The sequence below is a fragment of the Brassica napus genome, chromosome A6 (genome assembly GCF_020379485.1).
Source record: "Brassica napus cultivar Da-Ae chromosome A6, Da-Ae, whole genome shotgun sequence".
Lineage (NCBI taxonomy): Eukaryota > Viridiplantae > Streptophyta > Magnoliopsida > Brassicales > Brassicaceae > Brassica > Brassica napus.
The window spans coordinates 18,579,596-18,592,382 of NC_063439.1; the positions used below are offsets into that span (position 1 = coordinate 18,579,596).

Here is a 12,787-nt window from a genome sequence, read left to right on the forward strand (position 1 = left end):
TAAACTTGGTTCGTGGGAGGTATACATTGTTCTCGACGATAAAAAAAAGTGGAGCAGCTCGGTAGATTATTCAACATGTTAACTGCAGACAAGTTGAAGACGACGTTGGGAACTTCCTCCTCCTGGGGAAATTGAGATTCCATATACTGACCGGTCCTAGAGATAAACAGAAATGAGAGATCCCGGTTCAGTGATGTGAACAATCTCAATCATGCATCTTCCACTATGTAAGGCCACCATTGCTCAGTGCAGAGAAATATATGATTTGAACCAAATGTGGGTGAATCTATTCAACTCATTTCATTACATGTCAAGTGTGATTAAAGATGCCAGAAAGATCAACAAGTCCACGTACACGACGCCATCAATGCCAGCCGCCAGAACAAAAACAAAAACAAAACAAAGGACCAAATCCCATATTCGCACTCAGTAACAAGGAAAAAGTATTGAATTTGTCTTCTCAAGGATCACTCCCTTAGCCATTTAGCTAGAGCTGAATCCCACCCGCACAGCTCGCCTTCTTTGAACCACAGAGCTGTGAAACAAACAACCACCACCAGAGTCAAAATGTCAGCAACCGAGAACTAATAGTGAAGCAAACTCAGCAATACGGATATTTGGTTAAAAACTAAGTGAATGAATAAGCAATGTAAATAGTATTATTCATGATTTATTTTAACCAATCCAAAGACATAATATGATACTGAGCCAAACAAAACAATCTGTGTATGATCTAGTCTAGTTATGTGAGCCTTGCTTGCATTTTTAGTTTTCTCACTAAACGGACATAGTCGCTGTCTTAGTGATTAACATGGATGAATGATTTAAGAAAACGAGAAATTCTCACCAATCTCACGCTTTCCGTTTTCAGGACTATCACTACCATGCACAATGTTCCTGAAAATCGCATCACGTAAACATCAAACAATGAGAATCATCTAATACAATCACCAATTTTTAAAAGGTAATAAAAAAGAGTCTCTAACCTTCCGGTTTGTACAGCAAGATCTCCTCTAATGGTACCAGGTTCAGCTTGAAGAGGATCTGTTTTCCCTATCAGCTTCCTGGCTGACGCAACCACACCAACACCTTCCCAAGCCTTTTACAAGAATTGAAACATCACAAGCAATCAACTTCAATAAATCTGATTACAAGTTAGAAATCAGGATAAAGAGTATAATGATGAGTCGTACCATACACACAACTGGGCCAGAAGTGATGTACTCAATCAGGCTAGGAAAGAAAGACTTAGCACTAAGATCCTTATAATGTTCCTGCCAATTGATTAACACACAAAAATGAGATGTAAAGTGCAATAAGTTGAGTAATATATAAGTCATGATCAAGCTTCAAATTCTAAATATTCACCAATGAAACTAATGATTATGAGTGAGAGTACCTCAGCCAATTCTTTTGGGCATTGGAACATCTTAAGTCCAATCAGTTTAAATCCCTTCCTCTCAAAACGAGAGATGATTTCTCCAACCTAAGGTACATCAAAGGAAACCAGATAAAGAAGTTGAAGCCAAGATAGCAAATCACATTCAGAGCTCTGTAGAGTTCCAAAGTTCCGCACTTTAACGGTTCAAACGAGGTAGAAGAAAATGACTTACAAGGCCTCTTTGGATGCCGTCTGGTTTGACCATAATGTAAGTCTCCTCAACTTGCTCCTGATAATATAAAACAGAAGCCTAAGTAATGAACAAGAGTAACGAGCATCATTAGAGGCGAAACGCTAACCATAGAAGCGACGAGGTGAGGGAGGAAGATTCCCGAATCGGCGGAGCTCGAAGCGCAAAGACTGCGGCGTGACGGAGAAACACGAGAGAAGAGCCGGAACTGAGGACGAAATGCAGCCAGCTCAGTGCGTAAGTTAACGGTGGTTGGACAAGAGTTTGAATTGCAAGTTGCCGACTTTACTCTTGGTGACGGCGAGGCGGCACAGAGAGTCCATTGACCAACCACAGCCATTCCAACCATTGTGTGTTCTGTCTCACTGTCCAATTTCCTTGGCTTTTCATATCGAATCAGAAGAAGCAAAAATGACATATTTACCCTCTATCCATTCAGAAATCGGTTGGGTCTAACAGATCAATTGGAAAGTATCGGGATCAATTTTTTTTACAACAAATTACAAAAAGAGTCTCGTTTTTTTTTTTTTTTTGAACACATCAAAAAGAGTCTCGTTTACACTATCTTTCCTGTACAGTTTTTTTCTAAAGAGTTTAAAATTTGGTGCATTTCAACTTCACTGTTTTTATACCAAACTCAAATTTTCGACAACATCTTTCTTTTAGCAAAATTGTTATATTTTTTCTTTGGTCTTCAACAGTTGGCAGTTATTGTCAACATTTAACAGTCAAGTCAGTCAGGTTATGAAATAAGATAGCTCATCTTCTTTGTCTTCTTCAATATCTCTGGCTCTCCTTTACTTTGCTTTGCTTTTACACCATTTCACGCCACATTATATTTTGTGGAATGAAGAACCCAAAAGAAAGATATCTCAATCAATTTCTTCTTCTACAACTTCATATTGTTGCTCTCCCTTATGGACATCTTCAGTTTTTTGCTTTCCCTTTTCTACAACTTCAGTTTCTTCCGCTTTCTTTTGGACAACTTCAGTTTCTTGTCCCCTGTCACCAAATTCGTGTTCTTGCTCTCCCATGTCGACAACTTCAGTTTCTTTCTCTCTCCATTGTGGACAACTTCAGTTTCTACCTTCACCATGTCGACATCGAAAACTTCAGCTTCTTCCTCTCCTATGTCCACAACTTGAGTTTCTTCGTCCATAACCTCAGCATCATCATCTCCCTTGTCCACATCAGTTTCTTCATCACCCTTTTCCACAACTTCAGCTTCTTCATCTGTCTTGTCCTCAACTCCATTTTCTTGCTCTGGCACATTCTCCAATTGTTCTTTTCCTTCATTTTGGTTGATGAGGTTTTCATCTTCTTGGTTCCCATTATCTTGTGCCTGCTCGCTTACCACTTCTTCTCCCCCTTCACTTCTATTAACGAGACCCTCTTCTCCGTGGGGATTAACTGGCACATTCTCTATTTGTTCTTCTCCTTCCTTTTGGTTGATGGGTTTTTCATCTTCTTGGTTCCCATTCTCTTGTCCCTTCTCGCTTACCGGTTTTTCATTTCCGCTATCAAGTTGGTCCTCTTTCTCTGCTACGTGAGGACTAAGCGTGAGTCTTTCTTTTCTATCAAAGGGTTGCTCATCTACTTCTCCTTGGCTGAAGTGTGGCTCATCTTCTTCATCCTCATCCATTTTCATGTAGAGACCTAGCTGTTCTAATGGGTTACTATTTCCTTCCATCTTAAAACTACCCAACATATCCTTGCTAAATTTTGGGCTCATCTCTTTCATGAAAGTCGGCAACTGATCAGCCTCGGCACCTGTAGCTCTAAGAATCTCCAGGTCTTCCATAAACCGCCTACCCTCGTTTATCTCCACAGTCTTTTCCATCTGAAGCCGTCCAGAAAGTCAATTAGCATGTTTTTTACATCATTATATGACTTTAGAAAATCAAAAACTTGAAAAGTCATTTATACCTTTTGTAAAGCTTATCGTGCAGCTTCTCTCTCTTGCTCTCTTTCCCTCCTTGCTTTTTCTGCAGCTTTTGTTTCGGCTTTTCTCCTAGCCTCTTCAGCAGCTTTGGCCTCAACTTGTAACCGTGCGTTTTCTAATCAGAAGGAAATCCAAAATCGCAAGGATTAACAATAATAAATTTAGTTAGGAATTATAAAGTGCATGAGCACACTCGATGCACTACAAACCAACCTTCCCTAAGCCGTCTTTCAAACTTCTCTCTTTCTATCCTCAGTTTTTCAGGATCTCCGTTTTCACCCTGAGAAATGACGGGTCAACAACTGTGATTAAACCTTTCCCGACATTCAGAGGAGCTTTTACGTCATAAGCAGGCACTTAAAAACTCAACCTTAGTTAGGGTCTTCTCTCGGGCTTTCATTATGGTATCAGCAAAACGATTCTTCAACAGAGCAGCACGTTGACGCTTTCCTGGGGAATCTTGCCTCACAGGTGGAGCCGTCTCCTCTATGAAAGCCATGTAAAATCATGATTTGAAAACAAACAGCTATTACCATCATCCATGGTCATTGACTTTTCCTCAACATCATGCTCAACTTGACCCAGTTTGTTTAATGATTCTACATAGGAGAAATAATGAGTTTCGGGAACACTTCCATCCGAGCACTCGAACTTGCATACATCAAATGAAAAGAGACTAACCGTTTAAAACATTATTTTCACCATTAATATCATCCTCCTTTTTCTTTATACCAACTCCTCGTTCCTTTTTTCCTAAATTAAGACAACTTATTCTACTGTAGTATTTTCAATTTTATGATTGTAAGACTCCACAAAAGAAGTCAACCCACTGTCAGATACATCTGTACTCGTAGGGCTTGAAACTTTAATGGAATTTGTTTCACTTCCAGATGAACTACAAGAATCAGAATCTGAAAGATAATCATAGAAAGAATCAGTATAAAACTCTTCCTACGAAGAAAATTCCAGTTTAAGAATCCACTAAATCATAAGGTAAGTAATAACTCCATCAGCTACTAAGCCACAAAAGCTACTTACAATTTCCTAGCAATCACAATACTAAAAGGGATTAAGAGAGTGTTTTTAGAGTATCCACGTCAAACTGGAAAATCAACCAATTGAAAGATTCTATTTTGACACGTCATATGAGCTTTCTCTACCGAATTGAGAAATTGGGTTTCTGTGTTTTCACCAAAAAGTTATCACGGCCCAACATTCTAAAACCTGGTCTCTCTGATCGACACTTCAACTTCAACGTTAGGGTTCTGTGTAATCGACTCTTCTACTTCATTTTCCATCTCTGTAACCTCCGCATGATCAATCAATGATGCTCTTTCATCTGGTTTAATCTACTTTCATTGAAATTACTTTTTCATCTCCCTCAAATCAACTTATTTTTCATATCACTTATTCACTCCATTAGAAGTTCAACCGACGAACTCTAGCAGCCACAGGTTTGTTTAGAGATTAAGACGATTCTCTGAATTCTCTACTAAAATTCTTTATTCGCGGGGTTAATTTGAAGTCTCAAAATAGTTTTCCTCTCACCCCTAGAGCTCAAGTCGCTACCATGAATGATGTGGAGACCAAATCACACGTAACTGCTTCCGGTGGAAAATGGTGGCTGACGGTGGCGTCATGCTCAAGTCGTCAGCCGCGTCTCTCTTCCTCCTTTGCTCCGTCATCCGAGCACGATTACCCGAAGAAGGTAAAATCCGATGCTATTGAAGAAAATTGACGGAAGAGAAAGTCCCGGTGTTGGTGAAGGAAGAAGTAAACAAGACTTGGAATCATCAAGATGAGACTGAAGAAGATGTGTCAGCATGAGCAGGAGCTGGCCATCACGCCGACCCCAAAAGAGGACAAAGACCTTGCAGATCTTGACGTAAGTCACCAGGTGTTCGGCGAATTGCCTAGCACAAATTTTCACCAAGACAGTTATCTTTTTAACCTCTCACCAAGTATGTCTGTGTTGTAAGTTATCTTCCGTAATTTGCTAATCTCTTTCTGTTGTTGTTCGGACAACCAGTAAATAAATGCTCTGGACATAAGGTTGGTTGCAGCTGGTGCTGAAACAAACATGTAAATAACAAAGGGTTTGCTTTATAAGGAAATTCAGAGCTTCTCATATCGCTACTTATTTTTCTCAGCCTTTCGAAAATAACATTTATTTATTCTAGAGTGTTCCATTTTCTTTTACTTCTAACGAAAAACTTACATTTTAGCTCATCTTATAAAGCTGTAGATTCAGTTGCTTCTCCTAACAGTTTCGAATGCATCTTCAGCTGCGATCACTTTGATTGTGTGGAAGAAAGCATTGGTTCGTTTATGTATATACAATATATCCTACAAAGCCGTGTAGATTTTAAACTGCAAATTCTTATGTTCCAAATTTAGGTTCCACTACTAACTCAAGTAAGTTCTGTTTTTCAAGATATCTATGACTTTCACTTTGTCAACTACACAACTTTCGTTGGTCTTACTCACACTCATTTCAATATCATTTATTTATCTTTCAAACGCTACTTAACAGGTGAATCTGACTCTTGGTTTAGATCTCGGGTATAAAATCAAGGTGTCATGTCCCTTTATCGTATATTGGTTTAGAGCTTTGGCACAGCAAAGTGGATTTGATGATTTAGTTGCTTATGTTGCAGAGATATGTTTGCTTGCTCAGTTGAATGACATGAATATTGCTGGAAAGTGGAAAATTAGCGGACACCTTGAGGCTTGCAACGGGGAGATATCAAACTGAGGCGCTCTCCATAGATGATTAGCAGAATCTGAACGATGCTTTGGTGGCATACCGAACAGCCTCAAAAGCAGCGGTTCATATTCAGGGAGCGTAAAGAGAAAAGGCGTTTTCAACGGCACAGTCAAAAGTGATAAAGTTTGCCAACATGGAGCTAAGAGCATAATCGTGGCGACGAAGATGCATAACGCATTCTGCAAATATGATATGCGTAGGAATGTTAAAGCTTCTTACCGGATTCACTGTCGTTTCCAAACATGGAAAATTCAAAGAGAATTCTTCGGTATGTGGGGTCAAGCAATTAGGATCCAGGTAAGGAGTGATGTAGTTATACATTTATAAGAGTTGAGTTCATATGTTTTGTTTCAAGTTTGCAACTCAAATTGACTTGAGTTATAAGCCTGTTTATTTTCTTCTCCTATGTTGCCTGGTTTCCGGTGGTCACAAGCAACGAGGCAGTACATGAAGATTATATGATCGGCATGATTGTTGGAGAAGTCAATAATCAGGTGGAGACAAAAGAGACAATTATTTAGAAGACTCCAAGTGAGCCAAGCTGAAGCAGAGGAAAATCCCCTATGTCCAGAAAAGGAAGGTTTCCACAAGATGATTCAGAAAGCTCAAGACCATTATAGGAGGATGAAACCCATTCACGAAAGCTCATGTAAAATTATGTTTTTTTTTTCACATTCTTAACCTCTCAATTTTTTGAATCTCCTAACCTCAATTCATGAAGAATATTGTCAGGCTGTGGCATGGGGTGACCGGGTGAGAGACTCAATTCCTGGGTAAGTTTAAAAATCTATATTAATAAAGTTGAGGAGAAACTCTCCACAGTGAGCCACCTCACCTCTCCTATCCTCTTTTCTTGCCACGTGTACTCATACAACGAAACCGGTTTCGCTAAAATTGTAATTGTATTTTGAATACGTTTTGTTTTTGGGCCCAATATTGTGTGCTATGTTTTATTCGTAAGGCCCGTACGAAATTTTCCAGAGACCCATTATTTTTAGGTTTTCTTCCAGATAGGTGGACCACTTACGAACTAGAGTCGGCGTGTCTCTTTGAATCTTATCACCTCCGATAACGCTACTGTAAGGACTACAGTTTCTGTCCTCCGTCGTATTAAAGCAACCATTAAAGTGATTCACCCCTACACAATCAGATAAAATCAACTCTCTCAACGACGAACTTCAGCGATGGTGAATTCGTGCATCCTTCTTGCCGAATTGAAAGCTGTGTGTTGTACAAACATTGCGGAGGTTCTGATGCTTACGTTCTGGGAGGCAAGACATATCAAAAAAGGAGGCAAGCTTATGGGAGTCGACATGCTCCTGCTAGACGAAAAGGTAATGGATATGAATCACCTATGTCTCTTACTAAAGCTTTGTATGAAACAACCAATTCAGATTATATAATTTTTCGTGTCTTACAGTCTATGCTTATTGAAGGATCAGTCAATGTCAACCGTCACTTGCCGACACCTTTTCAGTCCATAGGTGGTTTGACGTGTAACACGGAGCAACAACAATTTCCTCCTGTCTGACTCGCCTATCTCCGTCAGCTTTAATAATGGAACGTTATTTTCAGAAGTAATGGAGCGGACCGGTCGAAACTGATACCAACCGAGCACTTCGGATTCTGTAACCATGAACAGCTTCTGTCCTTGGCAAATACCAACAGACAGCTACCTTATAGCTTACGAATCTAACTACGTTATCAACAGACCTCTACTTTTAAAGTTGGAAGACATCCTAGGTAAGCTCAGTGCAATCAGACGATGCTACACATGGGGCACATCGGGTATTGGGTACACTACATATAGAAAGGTACTTTTTACATTTAAATCTCCAATGGTTGTTCTCTTTTACAACTTTCTATGTCACCGTTTCTCTAATGAACCTTAATAACGTTTCTACTACGTGTTATTGTTTACAGGGATGTGACTGTGTGTGTTAGTCCCTTTGATGGCATAGCCAAAAGTTGTGCTGGTCACTAGCATTAATCCCAAAATAGTTGGAGATAAGCTGACTATTCCATACTTCTAATACATTTATAACTCTATGAACAAGCATACTATGAAAGACTGACTTTCAAACAATGAAAGCATTCCATTGACTAACAATCCATTATGCAGGCCGACTATCTCTACTTGACTCTGAGACATCTACTGGAAAAGAATAGTATGAAAAGTAAGACGCCCTGATTGTAATTTTACATACCACCAGATTGTGTGCTTTATAAATATTGGTCTATAGTTCCATCTAAAATTTGCGGTCCTGTCATGTTTATGGTCCTTTAGGTTTGTTGGTGATGGGACAAACCAGACTACCTCTTCATCAAAGCTTCTTCATGTCCACAAAAATTGAAACTCACGGTTTCTGAGCCCAACCAATACGTTATCACATCTGAGCTTCAGGTCAAAGTAACATCTATCTAAAGTTATTCTCTGAATTGTCACATCTAATTGTTGTTGTTTTCTAACTGATTACAGATGATTGAGTTCCTCTGTGCCACCAAAGTAACTAGAATTCAGGCAGAGAAAGAATGGTGTTATATTGGTTGCTGGAAATGTTCCAAGAAGCTCCAGCGGGAAATCTCTTCTTTTACATGCATCGTATTTGATAAAACCAACGATGTGGGTGTCCTCAGGTAACTATCTTAAGCTACGCTGTCCAGAATATTCAAACAACTTACCTTACTTTCCCAACACTACTAGACTTTGATGTCTATATTCCCTCCGTATAGGTATCGTGTAGAGCTTTCAGTATCAGACAAAGCGGATGATGCTGTCTGCCTTGCGTGGAATGCTCAAATCCCCACTACAGTTACCTATCTTTTTAAATCGTTACTACATTTGCTTATCAACTTTTGTTTTAGCTACTCTTTCTATTTAAGTTAAACTCAATGTACTGGTGGATGTTTGATATTTTAACATTTTCTTTAAGACTCAATTTGTCTACCTATTTGTGCTGTGGCTGGACCCATCATGTTAACTTTGTAGTATCTCAGCCAGATTTGCAGATTAAATCATATTCATCTAATAAAAAAATTTATGACAAAAATATGTATATCATGGATATCATATTAGCGAAAAATAAAGTGACACACGGCACGGGATCGATCAGCTATGTAGACATCCATAATTTCCCTGCATAGACTGACAATAAAAGTTTAAAAAGCTCACAATTTATTTCCATAAAAAAACATGAACACATGTGTATCATTGACATCTTATTATGACATTTTGTATGAAAATATCTAAAACCAGTACATGTTATATGACTCCATCCAAGCAACAAGTGTCTTTAACCAATTGAGGTAGATTAAGGGCCTGACTGGTTCAACCGCAGCGGTTGCGGTTGCGGTTGCGGGAGTCTGCGGATGCGGGTGGTTGCGGTTTCTAGCGGTTTTAAGAGATTTGTACGACTGGTTCTGCGGTTAGAAATTGGTGAGTTTGCGGGATACTTATGACTGGTTAACTACCAAATGCAGCAGCAGTTAAATAATAAATTAACAATATTTACATTTTATACAATTATAAAAATATCAAAAAATAATAATATTATAATAAATATAAGATTTATATTTAGAAAGTTATAGTTTAAATTTTTTTAAAATATAGAAAATATTTTTATTTTAAAGTTTTATAATATTAATTAAAATTTAATTGATATATTTTAGCATTTTTATAATTTCAATTTATTTTTTTATTGAATTTTTTTATTTTTGTATTTATATTGTTTTGGAAAAAAAATAATTTTTTTTATCCTCCCGCAAACGCTCGCAACCGCAAACGCTAGCTGGAACCAGCTTTTGAATTTATGAGGTTCAGAGCGATTTGGAGCGCTTTGGAGCGGTTTAGAACGGTTTGAGCGATTGTTGCAAAACGCCAGCAACCGCTACCAACCGCAAAAGCTGCGTTTGCGGGTGGTAGCGGGAAAACCAGTCATACCCTAAGTTAAACACTCATTATGACTCCCTTCTGTTCCAGGACTAACATAGTAGCTATCTCTCACCTTCCATTACATTCAAGATTTAAAAACCATTAACGATTGCAGGGGAGCCTATACGGCTATCCCATGTTCCTTCGCCAACGTTAAATGCAAAGGAGCTTATACATTCATGCATTGCTCTTGATTCATTTTTTCCCATGAACTTTTCCTTTTGTTTTACACTTGCACTATTGTTTCTGTTTTTCCTTTTATCGTTTGTTTCTGTTTACACCTTGAACATATATTGCAAGTTTTACTCATTATGCCAAAAAAAAATTCCAACCTAAGCAAGCCATGAGTCAGCAAGTAAAGAAACCTTAAACGGTTACACAAATGCATAAAAAGACTATCGACTTTACACCAAAAAAAGACTATCGGGGCGGTTGTCCTGTTTGCTGGCATTTCATCATATTTTTATTTTGTTTTTTTTTCTGTGCTCTTCCTAGCGTATAAATTACGTCAGCCATAGCTTAGCAGCCAATATCTGTTCTTTTAATCCGAGCAGCTAAACGTGGTGACAGACCGGACAGCTAAACGTTTACAAACAAATAACTCCAAAACATGGCTACATCAACAACATAAAAATAACACCAAAATACAACCGCCCCGCCCGCAGGGCGGGCATGCCACTAGTTTAGAATATTGTGAATTTACTATGCAACAAAAGTACTATTTGACTAATGTGAAATGCTTTCTCGCAGGTAAGTGGAGTGGTGTTTGATCGTATTGATTGGCACCAAATTGAGGTGGGTTTGGTGAAAGTGACATGTATCAGTTTTATTCTGGTGGTCATGTATTTATTTATGCTACATCAATTCTTCCAGGTTATACTTTCGATTATGTTATGCCAACGAAACATTTTTTGCGTCAAAGTTGAGAGTTTGCCTTGATCTAATTCTATTTATTAAACAGTGTTAATACCTCTCTTGCTGCTCTGATTCATGTCTATTTTATATGACTATCGAATGATTAGAGTTTAGGCGCTGTAAAAAGTGAGGGAAATGAGATGTTCATATGGGGTGATAGCTTTGTTCATAGTGCATTATGATTATGTTGCATTCCATAAAACCATTATTCTACTTGGTAGAAATGTGTTTGAAAGTGAGCTTTTCCATTGTCTTAGAGGCTCTGTGAAAGTTGTTCAAATTACTTCATACTTTGATCTTCTGTTTGTACTCCTATCTTCATATAATGTCTTTATTCTCTCTGAACAGGATTTACTTTTCTGGGACCTAGAAGTGGATGAAATTGTTGTTCCACTTCGAAGACTTCTATGAGGATCACCCACTTACAGCACGGGTACTCAGTCCACTCACCGGGACAACATCATTTCCAATGTTCACTCTTCAGCCAGCACCATGCATGGGTGAAGTCCCTAAGCTTTCACTCTGAGCCCCTCATAACTCACAAAATTTCTATGACATTTTTTCATCTTTTGTTATACATTTTGTTGTATTTAGTTCAGTTTGGTATTAGAACTCAATGATTCTAAAGTCAAAACAAAGTTTAACTCAGTTGTAAATTTTACAGTTATTTTATACAAAACCAATTTTTTTTTTAAAGTATTTAAATCATAACCAGGTTTACTTGGGTTTTACTCATCTTACTTATCATTCTATTTGTGATTTTCGGTGATAGCAAACAACAAATTGTGAGTTTTAATTATTTTAAATTTGTTAGATACAAGACAATGAATAAATAAATACAAACAAAATTTAAATTTTTTACCAATTTAGTAGTTTAAAATTGATTGTAATATACATGGTTTACTTTTTTTAAGTTAAGTAAAACTTATACGAATATTCCGGGCGTATCCCGGAAAAACCCCTAGTATGTATAATCACACTTAGTAGAGCAAGGAGAAAACAAAGAGTTCTCAGTTTTACTTTTGAGACCCATAAGACAATTACTACAACTTTAATAATCACCAAAAAAAGAAAAGAAAAGACTGCTACCGTAGCACGCTCAAATTAGAGACCTAACTCAGTAGTCAAATACTTATTTCAAGAAGAAAGCAATAAATTTTACTTTATTCCAATATTAAGTTATTAACTAATCATACATACTGTAAAAACAAGGGCAATTGTCAATAATAGCACCTTTTGAAGTTTATGTCTCAAAAATAGCACTAGAAGGAGAAAGTCACAAAAATGACATTCATTAAAGGGTAAAATATCCCTAATACCCTTGGTTTAAAATTAAATAAACAAACAAAAATAAATAAAAATAAAAATTAAAAAAAATGAAAAAAAGATTTTTTTTTTTATAGTTTCAGATTATATGTTTTCAGATTCGAAATTTTTATAATTTTTTTTTTCGAATTTTTTTTTTTTCAAATTTTCTTTTTATAATTTAAAAATACTTTTTAAAACTGTTTTTAAAATTTTTATTTTTTATTTTAATATTTTTTTTTATAAAATTTTAAACCCTAATTCCAAAACCCTACCCCTTAACTCTAAACCCTAAG

At 37.3% G+C, this 12,787-nt stretch overlaps 1 protein-coding gene and 1 long non-coding RNA gene across 3 annotated transcripts; one reads left to right on the forward strand and one right to left on the reverse strand.

Moving 5' to 3' along the window:
- Window positions 1-247: 247 nt before the first annotated feature.
- LOC106415051 (nucleoside diphosphate kinase II, chloroplastic-like) lies at window positions 248-2,029 on the reverse strand. The gene is made up of 7 exons (XM_013855665.3): window positions 1,741-2,029; window positions 1,614-1,670; window positions 1,400-1,486; window positions 1,194-1,274; window positions 987-1,099; window positions 848-897; window positions 248-535 (listed from the first exon to the last, which is right to left on the reverse strand). The coding sequence occupies exons 1-7, from the start codon at window positions 1,978-1,980 to the stop codon at window positions 468-470; spliced, it is 696 nt and encodes a 231-aa protein (XP_013711119.2). The 5' UTR covers window positions 1,981-2,029; the 3' UTR covers window positions 248-467.
- Window positions 2,030-7,364: 5,335 nt separating this feature from the next.
- Window positions 7,365-9,279, forward strand: LOC106415683. Of its 2 annotated transcripts, none has more exons than XR_002652758.2 (6): window positions 7,365-7,674; window positions 7,777-8,154; window positions 8,264-8,517; window positions 8,628-8,744; window positions 8,820-8,977; window positions 9,074-9,279. It is a non-coding gene; the product is annotated as an uncharacterized LOC106415683 (long non-coding RNA). The 2 variants fall into 2 exon arrangements; XR_001283017.3 differs by having other exon boundaries at window positions 7,366-7,674; window positions 7,761-8,154.
- Window positions 9,280-12,787: the final 3,508 nt, after the last annotated feature.